This window comes from Sardina pilchardus, chromosome 24, assembly GCF_963854185.1.
Source record: "Sardina pilchardus chromosome 24, fSarPil1.1, whole genome shotgun sequence".
In the NCBI taxonomy this organism is placed as follows: domain Eukaryota; kingdom Metazoa; phylum Chordata; class Actinopteri; order Clupeiformes; family Clupeidae; genus Sardina; species Sardina pilchardus.
In genome coordinates, this window is record NC_085017.1 from 6,492,646 (window position 1) to 6,512,149 (window position 19,504).

Below are 19,504 nucleotides of genomic sequence, written 5' to 3' on the forward strand. Positions count from 1 at the left end.
GTTTTGCCTTGTTTTGTTTTGTTTTCCATTCCATCATTTGAAGAGATTATTTTTTGTCTTCATGAAATAAAACATATTGGAGACTCCCAGAGTACCACAACAGAGTGTCCACGTACCACCAGTGGTACCCATACCACAGTTTGAGAACCACTTGTCTAGAGTTCCTATAAACTATGTGAAACTATGTCCAGATACATCAATTGAAACATTCTTGTTCTGTTAGGAGGGGCGTCCTCTCGGAAGGCAAAATGGTCATTAGAATCAGATATACAGACATCAGCCTCTAGATATTAGAATGATAGCAGAGCTCCACCTGCTGGTTATTACGGGGAACACAGTCTGCATATGGTTGAAAGAAGACTCCAGTCTGCAACCAAACACCAATCAAACGACAGAGGGAACTCACTGACTCCACCCCCCCCCCCACCAAACTCCCTTTTAGTTTCAGTGTGAGATGTAATCATGTAATCATGTAAGACCTAATCAGTGTGAGATGTGATCATGACATCATTAGTGCCAGCATGCACAGGGCCAGGACTGATTGGTGTGTGTGTGTATGTGTGTGTGTGTGTGTGTGTGTGTGTGTGTGTGTTTGTGTGTGAGTGATCAAATGTGGAATAGGGTTTGACGTTCTACGCCACATATCTATCTGAGTTGGGTAGTTATTTAACACATTTGAATTTGGCTGTTATTTAACACATCTGAGTTTGACCATTATTAATTGTGCTCTTATCATAACAGCCAGCTCAAAGATTGGCCAAGGCCTGTTCCTTTTTCTAAAATGAAGGAGTAGCATAGGCTGGGTGAACCATGCCTGATCTGCTGGCAAATTTGGATCTCGCCTGGCAGCTCAGGCTGGAAACCTGCACATATATCCTGTCCACAACCTTCGGGTCCAATCACAAACTAGCTTATCCAAAAGACGCACCGGATCGTTGGTCTGATTGGTTGAAGAGATGTTTTAATATACTGCTGGATATTACTTTATTTTCCTTCTGATCGATTCTTTAACTGTAAAAAAACAGTTTACAGTATTTAAGCTCAAATTACAGTTTTTCTCGATTGTTAACACACATTTTCTGAAAACATGCCTCATATTCTCAGAACTCTACACACAAATCCGAAACAACACACACAATGGGCAAAACTCCACAATTCTCCTGCAAAATGACACTTTATCTTCAAAACAATGTAATCTCTCCTCAAAATGCTCTTTTGTTCTCAAGAGACACACACAAACCATCATATATCAAGACATTTACAAGGACCAGTTGAACACTGATGTGCTCAGTGTAAAATACTGCGATGAATTGAAAACACTTCTTCTCCATTCATTATAATGACTTGGGCCTTTTTTTGTTCAGTGTTACACTACAAACAATACTACAAACAGTAGATAAGCTGATACAGTAAGTTGTTATGCTTACCCTACCAATATTTTGAAATATCTTATTGTTTTCTATTATTTTTCTTTGTATTTCCCGTAATGTTATGCCGTTTTTTCTAGGACAATGCTCATGATTTCAGTTTCCTGTTCAGGAGACAGAAGCCCTTGTGTTGATAATCTTTCGGCTGCCAAACAAATAGTAAAATACTGTAAACTATGTAGGAATACAAAGTAGGATTACTTTCTCCAAATACTTGAAACATACTTTATTTTTACAGTCCTACAGAACAGCCCACAGGCAATACTGTACTACTGTGCTCATTGAGCTGTATTGTACTGTCCGGTACTGTACTGTATTGATACGCAGCACTGCAATGTTCTAGTGGCTCGGATCTCATCAGAGATTACGGTCCTTGGCCTCCCCATCCTCCTCCTCTTACTCTCACTCCTCTGGCTCTGCCTCTGCCTATACTACTACTGTAATACTAAAGCTCTGATTGCTAATTGTAAGACTGTGTGACAGGAGTTTGCCCATCTGATGAGTCAGTGTGCATGGTAGGGTAGTTAGCTTTAGAATTTGAATGGCAGTGTGTTCTTTGTGAAAACAAGAGATTTTCTTCATGAAAATTGTGTCTAATGCACAGAATTGTGTGTAGTGTTTTGAAAACAGTGTGTTATAGAACTGCAATTTGAGTGTAAAGCCGAAATTGTAGTTCATAGTAGAGTAGATATAGTTCAGCAGAATCGGTTCAGGAGGTTGGTGCATGAGCTACATATTACTGGAATTGTGTCTCAAGTACCAGAAATTGTGTGTAAACAATTGAGAAAAACTGTAATTATGAATAGTGGCGCCCCCCTTTGGTGACACATACAATTATACCTGTCACTGGGGCCCTCCCTGAGAAGGATGCTAGGGTAGTCCTCTCACCTTTGGAGGATGCTACGCTAGGCCACTCTAAGCTCTCTGACCCATGGAAGATGCTACGCTAGGCCACTCTAAGCTCTTTGACCTATGGAGAACGCCACTAACTCAGTTGTGAGATGTAGCCTATGTGGTATGGTTTGTCTGGCATGAAAAGTACAGGCCATAACATTTGTTGTCACCCTCAGTGAGCATCTCCTCATGATTGACCAGCTGCCCACCCCAAACAATAAGATAAAAAGGCAGCCTGTACTGCAAAAACTGGAAAGAAAGAAAGTGGGGGCAGTATGAGTATGAGTGTGTCTCTCTGTATGTGTACAGTATGTTATACTATATGGTTAATGTTTAATGTCATGTTGGAACCTGTACATAAGAGCTGTACATGAAACAAGTTCCACCAGCCTGTCTGTGAGGTCATTAAATTAATCAACCAAATCAACAAATGCCATGTCATGAGCAATTGCTAAATATTCAAGTGTTGTGCAAGTACAACACCCTAGGGGGCAGCATTGTTCACAAATTTATTTTGTAATCTAATGGCTATAATGGCTCTATTTTGGCTCTAGATTTGTTTACAGTTTTTCCCACACAGTTAGCCTGGCCATCTACCACACAGTAGCTCAGGTGAGAGTTACGGGGATCTAACAACTGAAGTATCAACCTATATTTAAGATACTTTTTCACAGCAACATACCAATATCACACAATGTATAAGTCCTTTAACAAATATATTTTTCTATGGTACAACATTATTCTTGCACTTTGTACATTACATGTCCATACAGTCATGCATTCAATACGAAATCCATAGGCTATACGGGAGATTTGTAACCTCCCCAATGTTTTATCCTTAATATTTTTATGAACATAATGTGTCGAAAACTCATTAATAAAATACTTTATTCAAAGAAAGAAATAATGATTGATAGCAAATGAATACAAACAAGAAAAAACAATAGCACTCTTTTTGCCATTGTTTCAAAATCTAGGGCCTGATAGAAAATCAATCACCATGCCTTACACAATGAATGGTTCAGTCATACTGAGTCATACTGAGAACACGAGTATCTTCATCCTGCATAATTTGGGCCCACTATGATTAATACCTTTCAAGACGTCAATGCCCACACACATGGCTTCACAGATCATATATTTTGTTCAGGCTGTAAAACTGAAATAATATCGGTGCTGAGAAGAATAAAACATGGATCAAACTACAGAGCGAACTCACTGTGAATATTTGACAGGCCTTGGTTTTAGGATCCACTCATGATATTCTGTACACAATGCAAACCTGAGATGGTGAAGCAACGACTTCATCTGATTAGACATGGATCGAATAGAATAGAACAGAATAGAATAGAATAGAATAAATAGAATAGAACAGAACAGAACAGAACATAACAGAACAGAACAGAACATAACAGAACAGAACACAATAGAATAGAATAGAATAGAATAGAATAGAATAGAATAGAATGAAATAGAATGAAATATAAACACGGAAAGTGTCAGAATTACGATTGTAAAAACTGTAGCGTATTAGACCTGAAATTGAGCAACAAAACACTCAATTCTCTACATGGTCTTTGTTCCAAATATGTCAAAATCAAAAATTCACAAGGACTGTCAAAAGGCACAGAGAGGAGAGCATCGAAATGAACAGTCCTCTCCTACGGCTCTCTCCCACTGTGATGGCAACCACTCAGTTCAATGTCATTAATGTAGCACCAGTAACAACTGAAATAGTCTCAAGGCATTTTACAGAGCCTGGACCCACCACAGCAAGACCTTTGATCAGGAGCAGGAAAAACAGCCTTTTAACAGGAGGAGACCTTGAGTAGGACACCAGCTCAGTGCTGAGACATCAGCTCCAGGCTGGGAGAAGAGGGAGAGAAGCAGGAAGTCAGCGGAGAGACTCACACACGTATCAGAGGATACAGCATATCAGCACACATGCAGCACGTACTGTACATAATGCAAACACACAGTACGAAGTAAAGTAAACGCATGGTGTGTGCACAACCAGTAGGGTGAAAATGCAGAGAGACAACACTCAGAGTATATGGTATAGGTGTTTAGGATTTAAAGGTGTTTAGGATGGTAACCTGTAGGTGTTTAGGATCTTAAAGGTGTTTAGGATGGTATAGGTGTCTAGGATCTTAAAGGGATTCAGGATCTTAAAGGGGTTTAGGATCTTATAGGTGTTTAGAATGGTATAGGATTTTAAAGGGGTTTAGGATCTTATTGGGGTATAGGATGGTAGCCTATAGGTGTTCAGGATGGTATAGGTGACTAGGATCTTATAGGGGTTCAAGATGGTATGGGTTTAGAATCTTAGAAGGGTTTAGGATGGTATAGGGGTTTAGGGTGGTATAGAGATTTAGGGTGTTAGGGTATACGTGTTTAGGGTGATAGGATATACAGTAGATGTTTTGAGGGCGTGTTAGGGTATACGTGTTTTACAGTGCTAGAGTATACAGTACGTGTTTGAGGTGTTAGAATAGAGGGTAGAATATGTGTTTAGGAAGTTGGGATATACTGTAGGTGTTTAGGGTTTCAGGATAGAGAGTATAGGTGTGTGTGGTGTTAGGTGTTTAGGGTTTCAGGATAAAGAGTATAGGTGTGTATAGTGTTAGGTGTTTGGGGTTTTAGGATAGAGTAGGTGTGTATGAGTAAGGTGTTTAGGATTTCAGGATAGAGAGTATAGGTGTGTATGGTGTTAGGTGTTTAGGGTTTTAGGATAGAGTAGGTGTGTATATGTTAGGTGTTTAGGGTTTTAGGATAGAGTAGGTGTGTATATGTTAGGTGTTTAGGGTTTTAGGATAGAGTAGGTGTGTATATGTTAGGTGTTTAGGGTCTTAGGACATTATAGGTGTTGAGGTGTGGGCTAGAGTGTAGCATGACGCTGGCGAGGGGTTAGATTGAAGCGGGGAGGTTCGGGGGGGGGGGGGGGGTCTCCTGTTCGGTACTGATCTCTGATCTCATGCTGTGTTTCCAGACACCAGCTTATCCCCACATCCCACATCACACGCACCCTCTGATGGCCACTGAAGCACACGTGTGATTCAATCAGCTGGTCTCTGGACATCGTCCACTGCCATTGAGTGAATCTGCTCCGCTTTGAACTGCCCTGCTGTGGGCCACAGCAGCAGCCACGGAGGGCACCGAGGATGGAGCCTGCACAGTCCAATTACATCTCCTTACAAGGGCTTTTCTCTCTCAGAGTGCTGCTTTTCTTAGAGAGGGTATTTGTGCGCAATGGGAATTATGGTTTCAGATTTATTGCTTGATGTTATTATTGGTTCTTATTATGTGGGCATAGGTAAATATTGTTACTAGTGCGATTACTATTTGGGTAGAGGTAGATACTGAAATCATGAGAACAGGACCTCGACAGATTGAGGTCCTGGTAGAGATTTAAACTTGGTGATGAATGTTGTTGGTCGATGTCTGCTATGTTCCACTCCCCCGACAAATGCAAGAAAAACATTTTCTTTTACGGACAATGTTTATTCATACATTTATTCATTAATTTATTCTATTTGTGTATTAGTTTATGATAATCTCAACAGACTGGATCTGAACGGTTCTGAAATGTATCTGGCTCAGAGAGAAAATGAAAGAAGGAAAGGAAGACAGGAAGAAAGGATGAAAGAGAGAAAGAAAGAAAGAAAGAAAGAAAAGAGAAAAGTGGTGTTTGTGTCTGAGCAGGGTGATGTGTGTGTACTGATGCTGTCAGGTCTGGAGTGTCTTAGGTTGTGTGTGTGTGTGTGTGTGTGTGTGTGTGTGTGTGTGTGTGTGTGTGTGTGTGTGTGTGTGAGCAGAGGATGGGCAGGGGGGGGGGTGTATCAGGTCTGGAGTGTCTTGGGTTGTGTGTTGAGTGTGTGTGTGTGTGTGTGTGTGTGTGTGTGTGTGTGTGAGCACAGGATGGGCAGGGTGATGTGTGACTCTGAGGATGCTCTGCGCGTTTATCTTTCAAAGTTGGTTTGTGTGTCCATGGTTTAAGATAAAACTATTTTCATTGTTGGTATTTAATATTGTTATCAATATTATTCTTAATAAAGCTATTGCTTAGTATAGACTTTATCAACTTAAAATAATAATAACTAGATGTACCGCAAAGCGATACACAATATGACCGCCGCTCAGTCCTGCACATTCTCTCCGCAAATATCAATCACGCTTGTGTTTTTGTGTTTCCATCGCCTACTCCATCCCTACTCCTTTCCCCAACTTTTATGTATGTAAATGAGTGTGTGCATGTGTGCGCTTGCTTTTGTGTATGAGTGCTTCTCTGTCTAGTGTGAGTGTGTGTCTGCTTGTGTGTGTGTTTAATGTGTCTCTGAGTATATGTTCACTGTGTTCTCTGCCGTCACTGTCACTCAGATATCAGATAACACACACACACACACACACACACGCACATGCGCACGTGTGCACACACACACACACACAAACACACATACACAGGCACACACTCACACACGCACACAAACACACACTCGCACACACACACACACACACACACACACACACACACACACACACACACACACACACACACACACACACACAAACACACACACACAGGCACACCCAGAGAGAGAGAGAGAGAAAGAGAGAACACACACAGAATACACACAGATAACACAGACACAGAGAGAGAGAGAGAGAGAGAGAGAGAGAGAGAGAGAGAGAGAGAGAAAGAAAGAGAACACACACAGAACATGCACATACACACATATACACACATGCAAACACACAGATGGGCACACAGAAACGCACCCACACACACAGGCTATAGTACATCACACACACATTCACTTCTCAGCTCCGGTGGTCTCACAAAATGTACTCAAAGATGTGTGTGTGCATGTGCATGTGTGTGTGTGTGTGTGTGTGTGTGTGTAGGTGTGTGTGTGTGTGTGTAAGGGTGTATGTGTGCATGCGTGTGGGCGTGTTTGTGCATGTGTTTGTATAATGTTTTATGTACATGTGTGTATGTAGTGTTGCGTGTGTGTGTAGGTATGCGTGTGTGTGTGTGTGTATTTATTTATGTGTGTGTGTGTGTGTGTGTGTGTGTGTGTGTTCCTGCATGTTTGTTGCACCCAGAGCAACCATTCTCTTTTAAAACATATTTGGAAACTAGTTGATTAAAGGTTTCTAATGGTGTCACTTATATGTTTCTAGGACAAAAACTAGCAGAGATTGAGATGTTTGGAACAGTTTTTGAAATCCCCAGGGGGGGATTTAGACTCCAGATAATACCACCATCTACTGGCCGATGGGTATACAGTCCTGAATGTACACATAAATCCATTTATTTTATAGCCCCCCATGGATGAAATTCCACAAAACTTGGCATACTCCCAGAGGGTGTCAGGTTAATCATACACATGAAATTTGGTGCAGTTCATAACATCTCATCTGAAGATAGGGGCAATTAAAGCAAAAAAAAAAAAAAAACTTTGACAACAACTATATGACCGCTTCGCTAGCTACGCTAGCGGCGGTCATAATAATAACAGTTACATTTTATTAGCGTGATGTTTATATTCTGTAAATTGCTTTGGACAAAAGTATCTGCAAAAAACTCAAAGATAAGGGGGGGGGGGGGGGGCAGACTTCTGTGTGTTTAGGCCAACTGCAACATCTGAAAAATTAGAACAATACAGACTTTGACATACTGTATACTCAAAGCAACTTCCAAGATCTACCGCAGTTTCACATTCTGTTGTGTGTTGTCATTGACAGTGTGTGTGTCTGTGTTGAGTCTAGATTGTGTCTGTTTTATAGAACCCAGTTGACATTCTCAGAACCTCACCAATGTCACTGGTGCATGACGGTGATAGGCTGCAGAACAGCAACAACTGTCAACAATGTTTTGTTGCCAACTTTGTAGTGAAGTGTCTAATTTATCAAGACACAGCATGGAATGTGGTGTTGGACTGGACTCTTCCCAGGGTTGTATCATACTGCATCTTACTCACATTTTTTCACCTTACTCATCTGGCCTGTGTGTTTGTGTGTGTGTGCGTGCGTGTGCGTGTGCGTGTGCGTGTGCGTGTGCGTGTGCGTGTGAGAGAGAGAGAGAGAGAGAGATTATTACTGTATTCCTGTGAACGCTTTGGCAATGCACCATATGGTTTGTCGTATTTGAATTGAATTGAATTGAGAGAGAGAAAGAAAGAAAGAGAGAGAGACTGACTTAGAACCGATTGGCACTTTTCACTAAATGATCGAGTTGCGCGTTGCGACTCCAGTTAAACTCCAGTGATTTCATTTCCGACTTTGGAATTTTAGTCACTGGCTGTGGAATCACTCAAAAACCGTATGTTGTAAGATCGGCATACTGTAACTTATATGTGGTTTCAAGCATACTCATATTACCTGTGTGTGTGTGTGTGTGTGTGTGTCTGTCTGTCTGTCTGTATGTGTCTGTGTACGTGAGAGAAAGAGAGAGAGAGAGAGAGAGAGAGCAAACTCATCTAACTTATGTGTGGTTTTAAGCATACTCATATTACCTGTGTGTGTGTGTGTGTGTGTGTGTGTGTGTGTGTGTGTGTGTTTTAAGACTCATCTTACTTGCCTATGCTTTCTGCACACTCACTGAGTGTATTTAGCTTACTTGTGTGTCTTCTAAGGACACTCAACTTCTCTGACTCTGCTGTGTATCTCTGCAACTGTCTGAATTGTATCCTTAAACTAGAAAACTCAGAGAGCGCAAACTTCCCCCAAGCGAACACATAACTGCCTCCTGCATCCAGATGGTGATACGGATCACTCCCAAAATGTAATCGTCTCTTTCTTGGGTAATTTCAGACCTTCCCTCAAAATTTCAGCGAAATCCATAAATAACTTTTTGAAAAGCTTTTATTTTTTTTGCATAATGCTGCATTCGAGACAACTGGGACCTCCTAGAAGGAGAATTGCATTGAAGCGCCAGTCGATGTGTGAGGTCCTAGCCTACTCGCCAGGTCGGGGCAAATCGATGTAGGCTACCCCGACTTCATTGAGATGCAGCAATCTGACGTCACACAACAATTGAAGCGTCTAAACGTTTACAAAACGGCTAAAATGGAAAAGAGAAGGCTGTTATGTTTTATGGGGCCCGTTTCATACGTTGTTTTTCCATCTCTGATTGGCTCATATAAGCAAGGAGGCTGGACTGCTAACAGTCAAATTGCCTGTTCAAAAATAAAACAAATGTCAACTTCTCATGGTCCATGCATGATCTTTGTTTATCTCCAACGTTGCTCCCCTGGAACGCTTTGAGGTTGGACCTCGTGAGGATACCACGGACCTGCCAGCTCTGCAGCATAAGAGCCGTTTTTCCCCATAAGGGTCCTATGTTCCCCGGTCGCAATAGGCCTACATACCGGGGAACATAGGACCTTTTTTGGGAAAAGCGGGAACATAGGACCCTATTTTTTTTTTTTTTTTAAAAAGGGTCCTATGTTCCCTGGTCCCATACAGGGAGCTTAGGACCCGGGGAACATAGTAGGCTACGCTGCCTTCTGGTCCACTGCTGTTTGGGTCACTGTGGATGGATATGGATTAGCATAACTATATTAGGGCTAATTTAGGTTTGGGTTAGCGTTAAGTTAGTATTAATGTAATGTTAAGGTTTGCACTATAGAGCTATAACATTAGATTAGCGTTAAGTAAAAAAAAAAAAAAAAACAGCAGCGTCATGTGCTACTAGCTGGACTGAAGTTGAAGCTGAAGCTGTGCTACTCCTAGCTGAACTATAGCTGGTTTGCTAATTAGCCATTCCAGCTGAATTGAAGCTGATGGTTTGCTAATTAGCCATTCCAGCTGAATTGAAGCTGATGGTTTGCTAATTAGCCATTCCTCCTGAACTGAAGCTGACGGTTTGCTAGATGCCAGTTGCCATGGAAAACTGCACTGTGACAAAAAGTCTGGCTCTCCAGATCTCTCCTACTGCGGGTTTAGTGTGTGTGTGTGTGTGTGTGTGTTAAAGAGTGTTAATGTGTGTGTGTGTGTGTGTGTGTGACATTTTCTCAAGGTAGCCCTGCCTCCTCTCCTTCTCTCTACCTCCACTGTTCGCTCCCCCTCTCCTGAGGGTCTTACCAAATGCTGCCACTGTGTGTGTATCATGTGTGTGTCATGACTCCATGGCTTGTAAAATGGTTGTTAAACCTCACCTCTCTCTCTCTCTCTCTCTCTGTGACACTACTGACCTCAACTTGCCTCCTCTCTCTCCATCTCCCCGCCCCTCCTCCCCTCCCCCTCTCTCCTTCTTTCCTTGTCTCTTGTGTTATGTGTGGAAGGCAATCAACAACCAGAACAACAGACCTGGACTTGCTCTATCTCCCCTCTCCTCCTCTCTCCATATTTCCTCTCTCCCCTTTCTCCTCCTCTCCCCCTCTCCTCCTCTCCTCCTCTCCTCTCCTCAGTCTCTAGTGTTGTGTGTATGGAAAGTAGTCCTGTAATCAGCACTATTGACCTGGACTTGCCTCCACTCTTCCCATCTCCCCCCTCCTCCTCTCCTCCTCCTCTCCTCCTCCTCTCCTCCGTTTGTTGTGTTGTGTGCAATCAGCACTGTTGCCCTGGACTTACCTCTTCTCTTTCCATGTCCCCTCTCCTCCCTCTCCCTCTCTCCATCCTTCCTCCCCCCTCCCTCCCCCTCTCCCCTGTCCCCCTCTCCTCTCCTCTCCTCTGGTCTGTGTGCTGTGTTGTTGTGCGGGAGCTGTGCCCTGCGATCAGCACTATTGATCTGTGCTCTGTGTGCCACTGGAGCTGCTGCGCTGGGTGCAAGATGAGAGGCTCAGATAGGACGCGCTGAAGTGAAGTAGCAGACAGAGAGGGGAAAGAGGAGAGGAGGGGAGGGGAGGAGAGGAAAGAAGAGACGAGGAGAAAAGAGGAGAAGAGAGGGGCGAGGTGGGGAGAGGAGCGAGATGTGGAGAGGGAAGAGGAGAAGAGAGGAGGTGGGGAGAGGTGAGAGGAGAAGAGGGAAGAGGGAGGAGAAGAGATGTGGAGAGAGGGGAAAAGAGGAATGAGGTGAGGAGAGGTGAGAGAAGAGGAGAAGAAGGGAGGTGGGGAGAGGTGAGAGGAGAGAGGAGAAGAGAGGAGGTGAGGAGAGGAAAGAGGAGAAGAGAGGAGGTGAGGTGAGAAGAGGAAAGAGGAGAAGAGAGGAGAGGTGGGGAGAGGGGTCGAGGGGGGGGGGGGGGGGGCAGGAGCCAATCAGAGCTTAATGGACTCTAACGAAAATAGCCCATTTTAATTGAGAGGATGTGGGGAAGGCAGCGAACAATGAGGGAGGAAGGGGACGCAGTGGCCGAAATGCCACAGGTCAGTGGGAGACTGACGGAACGACCCCCACCTTAAACACACACACACACACACACACACACACACACACACACACACACTCGCACACACACACACACACACACACACACACACACACACGGTCAGCTACCAGCCAAAGAACCCTCACATCCCCTATCTATTCTCTCTCTCTTTAACACACACACACACACATACACACGCACACACACAGCTGAAGACCTCTCACACACACCCATACTCTCTCTCCTTGACATTCACATACACACACACACACACACACACACACTGCCCACACTGCCAGCTGAAGGACCCTCACACCCTCTCTCTCCACAAACGCGCACAAACACACACACACATACACACAGTATACACACGTACACCCCAGAACGCCAGCTAAGGCATATCAAATACAGAACTGGCTTCTTGCTGAAGTTCACATAATGCATGCACACATAAACACGCGCACAAAAAATCACACACGCGCGCACGCCTGGTGTCATCATCATCATCTCGTTCGCCACACACTGCCGAATCTCGGTGGATCATGGCATGAGAATTCTGCACGCTGTTAATGCGCGTCATTTCCACCAATGCAAGTGGAGGGACTTTTTTTTCTTTCTTTCGAATGTCCGGTTTTGCGAGGAGAGGTGGTCCTCATCGACAGTATGCTGCTTTTCATGGATGCCGTAGAAATATGCTTTGAAGTTCTCCACGAAAATAGCTGAGCTTGTCAGCAGAAATGACTAACTACGTGAAATGCGCAATGTTTGTTTTCGGCTCCTAGCGCAATTCTAAGAAACTGACATCACTTCAGGACAAGCTGTTAGCGTGTGCCCCCGTTGAAGGAGACCGGGAAGGGAAAAACACCAAGGTACCGAGAACCTGAGGAGGCAACATATTAACAACTTTTCTTCAAGGAAAGCCCCGGGGGCAAACGCAAAAAAAAAAAAATCAAAGGCTCCAGTAGCCAAGTACCTGTCGCAGTTCCAGGTGACTTCGTCCTTCACCACTTTTGTAAATAATTGTCGAGTTTTGACCGAGAAGTCTGTGCGTCTGTAGGAAGTCTGGAAGTGGTGGCATCAGCCTTCCGAAAGCTGAGCGAGCGCATTCGCGTACTCTCTCCCCGTTCCTGCCTCCGAAGTTTCGCCGTAAACCACCTTTCGCGAGGAGAAAGGCATGGCTTACCACCACATAATTTAAGGTAGGCTAAATCACATCTGCACACGGGCTTTTTTGACAGGTAAATCCAACCATGCCTGAAAATAAGTAGGCTATCATGAATGTTATGTTTTATCAAACCTATCGACCATTCACATTTAGTCGTCGCAGATAGACATATAGCTTTCAGTGATGAAATTCGTGAACGTAGCCTACTTTTCCTCTAATAGTATAATGTAGGCTATTTTACATAGACTATGACACTTAAACGTCTGGAACGCTGTGGCATTCGTTTACATAACATAGGTCAAAGAAAATACTTCAAAACCTTAAACCACTGTTGATTTGGAAAAATAAATAGCCTATTAAAAAGACAATAAATATGCCGCTGAAGTGAAATAACACCTGGGGCACTGTAACTGCAACAGTTACATTTTGGTTTCAGTACGTTACCAACATTTAGATTTTGCTCGAAAGTGGTAGAGCAAAGCTGAGGTCCTCAGGCGTTAGGTGTTTTAAATGTTACGTAGGTCTATTATAAATCTGCACGCGTATGAATCATTCCGCAGGTCTGAAACACGATGGTATACATCCATTTAGGAATACTGAATTACATTTATTCAATTACAATTATATGTTGACATTTGTTTACTTTTTTTTCTTTTTTTTTCAGTTGGTGTGTGTATGTTTGGTAAATGATTACACTGGTAAATGAATATGAACAAACTTAGTAATTAACATGAACAGCTGATGAAATAATTTGTTTCACCATTTTGTTGTACAAGCCAACCACATCTATGGTTTTCAAGGTGCAACAATTTTATTTCGAATACTAGCCAAGACTGAATGATACCATCACTACAGCTTGTTTCTGAAGCATATAGTCTGAGACACAACCGTTCCTCCTGTTGGGCTGTAGACAGTTTTGTCCTTTTTGATGCAGCCTTGCTCTGAGTGGACTGGTGTGAGCTGTCCTCATGTGCCTCTAAGCTCAGGGCGATTGCTATTGCAGTGTGCAGTGATGAGTGTGTTCTCCTACATTACATTACATTCAGCAGACACTTTTTTGTCCAAAGTAACTTACATATGTCAACTATATTACAAAGGATTATTGTCTCCAGAGCAACTTGGGGTTAAGTGACTTACTCAAGGGCACATTGGTGGAAGCTGGGAATTGAAATGACTTTTCAATGAAACTTTTCAGGCTACGGCACGTTAGCCCAGCTTCTGAACCACTACACTACCACCGCCACCTCCTGTTCTCAGGGCTTTGGGTGTCTGATAAAGTGTTATACAAATGCAGTGTTGTGTCGTTGTTGTTGATGTTGTTGTTGTTGATGTTGTTGTTGTTGTTGTTGTTGTTGTCCTAGAGAGGATGCTGGTGCGTGGGCCCCGGTGGTGGACTCTGCCCCTCGTGCTGCTGGGCCTCCTGTCCACTCAGCTGGGGGTGGGTCTTACCCAGACCACTCCACCTCACCACACCGCTGCGAGCCAGAACGTCACGCTGGCGGCCATCTTGCCCAGGAACAACACCATCTACGCGTGGGCGTGGCCCCGCGTGGCGCCCGCCTTGACCCGCGCGCTGGAGCGCGTGAACTCTGACCCCACGCTGTTGCCGGGACACCACCTGGAGCTCATCTTCCAGGGCAGCGACAACAAGGAGGGCCAGTGCTCGGAGTCCGTGGCCCCTTTGGCGGCGGTGGACTTCCGGCTATCCCACAATCCCTGGGCGTTCATCGGGCCGGGCTGCGACTATGCCGCCGCCCAAGTGGCGCGCTTCACCAGCCACTGGAACGTTCCCATGGTGACGGCCGGGGCGGCGGCCATCGCGTTCGAGGAGTACGCCTCCATCACCAACACGGGGCCCACCTACAAGAAGCTGGGCGAGTTCGTGGTCCAGGTGCACCAGTTCTTCAGGTGGAAGCAGGCCATGCTGGTGTTCCACGACCACAAGAACGACGACCGGCCCTGCTACTTCACCGTGGAGGGGCCGTACACCGAGATGCTCAAGGAGAACATCACCACCAAAGAGCTGGCCTTCGACGAGATCGAGCCGCACTTCGACTACAAGGAACTGGTGACCAAGATCAGGGAGCAGGCCCGCGGTAAGTCATTGAGAAGTGATTGACCAGGCTTGTTGTAAATCAGTGGCTCTCAAGCTTTCTCTGTCATTGTGTGTGGCTATGTTCTTTTGAATCTGTGATCTTCCTTGTCAAAACAGACAGGTAATATTATCTTTTTCTTAATAATTATTATTATAATTTTTATCAAGAAAGGCACAAAAAAACGATTTCCTCCTGCTCCTGTCATGTCTCTATTCCCCACTAGCGGGGCCCACCCCACACCTTGAGGACCAGTGTGGTAAATGATTGACAAGTGATTGATCAGGGACCATGCCGGTTGTAAGTGATTGATAAGTGATTGGTCAGAGCTCAGGCCCGTCGTAAGTGATTGAGAATTCATTGATCAGGGCTCAGACTGGTAGTGAGAGATTGATTAGGGGCCAGACCAGTGGTGAGTGATTGATCTGGGGCCTGGCTCACGGTATTTCAATTTGCACAATCAGAGCCACTCATCCTTAAGTGCTCAAAAGACAGACTCTGTTCTCATATCCACAGTCAGATTTACATTTAACTCTAGCACTTAACTTTTCATTATGGGTGGGAATTGACAAAAACGTGATGATTCGATACTATTGCGATATTTGGGCCACAATACGATATTATAACGATTCCAAACATATTGCAATACAACATATTGCAGTTCGATTCTGCGATAAACTGTGATTCATGTCTCCCATATTATTCCAAGGCATTACAACAAATAAGGAAAAAAAGACTCTTCAAGTCACTTCAAATGTCAAGTGTCAAAAAACGTTGGAGGAGGGGGGTGAAAAACGTTGTCATGGCATGGTGCATATCAATAGAATACATAGAACGCGCTCAAACTCACGAAATATTAGGCCAATGACTGGGTGCTTGTGCTCAAAAAGAATAAATCAAATCAAACGCTCTTAGTCATGTAACTTTGCATTTCCTGTGAACAGACGTTTCGGGTTCTCCCTTCTTCAGTGTCAGGCCACGTTTGATTTGATTTGATGGTGCATATCAACCCACACTTTTGATGTGAAAGAAGACAAAGTGTCGTGTATAACAGGTTGTGAAGCCATTTTTATTTGAAATTGCTGGTGCACAACAACAAAACACCACAACAAGTGCTACCTTGTGGGCTTAATAAGCATATCTAATATGATTAGAGTAAACACACCAAGTAAACCTGACTCAAATAAAAGTGAAATTGATAATTCAGTGATATATAAAATTATATATAAATTATATAAAATATTGCGATACTTTGAGATCCTGTATTGATATAATTGCGTGCACAAGCTATTGTGATGCTGAACAGAATCCCCCACCACTATTACATTACAGTGCAGTATTTACTCTCTCATGAATGGCAGCATGAGTTTCACATACTCACTGGTATGCACATTACAGTAAATGGGCAGTATATTCAGATGTAGGGGTTGGAGAGACCTGTACTGAGCGATGAGATTTCAGAAGACACCTCCAGCTTACATTTCAAAACAGATGGAATGAGAATGGCTCTCTTCCTGTGCTTCTCATGTGCATCCAGTCAGTAAAATGTGTGAGTGCATCCATGTTACAGTGCCTATAGAAAGTTATCATACCCTTTTGAAATAGTTACTTTTTTTGTCTTACAGCCTGAAATCAAAACCCATTTTCAAAAAAATCTTTTCCAGTTTTATTTACAAATGTAGCTGTACAACATCAAAATAATAAACAAAAAGTCAACAGTTCTGAAAATTAATAAAAAATGAAAAACTAGAATAACAGGGTTGGAAAAGTCATCATACCCCTGACTTAATACTTTGTAAAGCTTCCTTTTGCTTTCATTACAGCCATCAATCTGTTTGGATATGTCTCTATTATAGCTTTGCACACCTAGATAGGGGAATATTTGCCCAATTTTCCGTGCAGAAATGTTAAAATTTAGTCAAATTCTGTAGGGAATGGCGATGGACTGCTCTCTTCAAGTCAATCCACATATTTTCTATAGGATTTAAGTCAGGGCTCTGACTTTGCCACTCAAGGATATTCACCATCCTATCCTTAAGCCACTGCTTTGTTCTTTTGGCAGTATGTTTAGGATTTTTGTCGTGTTGGAAGGCGAATGACCTCCCCATCCTCAGCTGTTTAGGAGAGGGACGCAGGTTTTCCTCAAGAATTTTGGTGTACTTGGCAGCATCCATTTTCCCTTCTATCCTGACCAATTGCCCAGTCCCCGCTGAAGAGAAACATCCCCAAAACATAATGTTGCCCCCACCATGCTTCAAAGTAGGTATGGTGTGTTTTGGGTGTGTTTGGGTGTGTATACTGTGTTTGGTTAGCGCCTGGAGCTCAGTCCAAAAACTTAAATCTTAGTCTCCAAAAAGTTCGATCTTAGTCTCATCTGACCATATAAGCTTTTTCCACATGGTAGCAGAATATTCCAGATGTGTTTTTGCACTGAACTCCAAGCGCAATGTTTGGCGAAAACCAACACAGTACACCACCCAAAACACACCATACCTAGTGTGAAGCATGGTGGGGGCAACATTATGTTGTGGGGATGTTTCTTTTCAGCGGGAACTGGGCAATTGGTCAGGATAGAAGGGAAAATGGATGCTGCCAAGTACACCCACATTCTTAAGGAAAACCTGCGTCCCTCTCCTAGACAGCTGAGGATGGGGAGGTCATTCGCCTTCCAACACAACAATAATCCTAAACATACTGCCAAAAGAACAAAGCAGTGGCTTAAGGATAGGATGGTGAATGTCCTTGAGTAGCAAAGTCAGAGCCCTGACTTAAATACTATAGAAAATATGTGGATTGACTTGAAGAGAGCAGTCCATCGCCATTCCCTACAGAATTTGACTAAATTTTAACATTTCTGTACGGAAAATTGGGCAAATATTCCCCTATCTAGGTGTGCAAAGCTATAATAGAGACATATCCAAACAGATTGATGGCTGTAATGAAAGCAAAAGGAAGCTTTACAAAGTATTAAGTCAGGGGTATGATGACTTTTCCAACCCTGTTATTCTAGTTTTTCATTTTTTATTAATTTTCAGAACTGTTTACTTTTTTTTTCATTATTTTGATGTTGTACAGCTAAATTTGTTAATAAAACTGGAAAAGATTTTTTTAAAAATGGTTTTTGATTTCAGGCTGTAAGACAAAAAAAGTAACTATTTCAAAAGGGTATGATGACTTTCTATAGGCACTGTATGTGTGTGTGTGTGTGTGTGTGTGTGTGTGTGTGTGTGTGTGTGTGTGTGTGTGTGTGTGTGTGTGTGTGTGTGTGTGTGTGTGTGTGTGTGTGTGTGTGTGTGTGTGTGTAAAATACTGATGGATGTTAAATCAGAAGGAAGCTCAGATTTCCCAATGGGGGAGGATGGGAGGATGACTGTCCCTCCTTAAATTATTAATGTCCATCCCTCCCTCCCTCCATCCTTGTATGGCCATGTGTGACATCACAGCATGATCTCCCAGTTCTTTTTACAACACAGATTCCACATGTTAAGAGATTATATTCTCATATTCTCATATGAGATTCTTATTGAAAGAATTGGAATCCTTACTGGAATATCTGCAACAATGACTGTATATAGATGGACAGCGCATCGCCAATCTTATAGGACTTAACTGAATGGTTCCATAGTGTCCATCAATACGCAGAGCCACCGATCTGTACTAGCATCTGCCTAAGAGTCCGCTGGTCAATATACATCTTTACATACATCACACATCTTCATTCTGAACTGCATTCTGCAGGGACACTGCAGACTCCTGATCTTTACATTTTGGGTAGTTTTACAATCGGGATAAGCACTCTGTTCCACCATCAGTAATAGTATGAGGTGCCTTAGTTGTAGTGTTTATTATTGTTTACCCTTGTGTTAGCCCCTACATGTATTTGTACTTCAAAATGTGATTATGTAGAATAATTGTATGTCATTATTAATGGCTAGACATTATAAACCTATTAATGAGAGGTTATAAACCTGCTAATGAGTGGCTGTAAACCTGTGAGATTATGGTTAACAGATTTATAATCCCTCATTACCGGGTTATAAACCCGTGAGATTATACTCGACAGATTTATGATCTCTCATTACCGGATTATAAACTTTCCGTGTTGCTGTGCTACTTTGTGTCTCAAATATGACTACTGCTGTAGTGGAGAGAATGGGAAGGGGCAGGGAGTACGATAGAGTGGATAAGAAAGATGGAGAGAGAGAGAGAGAAAAGATAGAACCAGACTGAGTTAGATAAAGAGAATGAGAAAGAAAGAGAGAGAAATGAAAGAGAGAATCAGACAGTGAGTTAGAGCAAGAGAAAGAGAGAGAAAGAGAGAAATTTAGAGAAAATAAAAGACCAGACAATGAGTCAGAGAAAGAGAAAGAGAGAAAGGGAGAGAAAGAAAAGAGAGAAACAGAGCACCCACCACAGACCTCCTTCAGGGAGGCGGTCCAGCTGCTGGTGAGATTGGGACGAGTGAGAGGAACAGGCTCCAGTTCCGTGTTCTTACAGGAGCAGTGGCAGGAACCCGTCCAGAGGAATTCCTAACGACTTCAAACAAGCACAGGCATGGAGTCGGCATAGAGACCAGACGCAATGAGATGAGACATCCAAACTACTTTGGGCTATAAA

At 43.1% G+C, this 19,504-nt stretch overlaps 1 protein-coding gene across 1 annotated transcript in view; it reads left to right on the plus strand.

The window, feature by feature from the left end:
* Positions 1-12,632: 12,632 nt before the first annotated feature.
* The window catches only part of npr1a (natriuretic peptide receptor 1a), a 44,108-nt gene continuing 37,236 nt past the window's right edge, over positions 12,633-19,504 (plus strand). The window contains exons 1-2 of the mRNA XM_062529832.1: positions 12,633-12,828; positions 14,156-14,890. Of these exons, the coding sequence (XP_062385816.1) occupies positions 14,161-14,890 (730 nt within the window). The 5' untranslated portion in view covers positions 12,633-12,828; positions 14,156-14,160. The remainder of the gene's footprint in view (positions 12,829-14,155; positions 14,891-19,504) is intronic.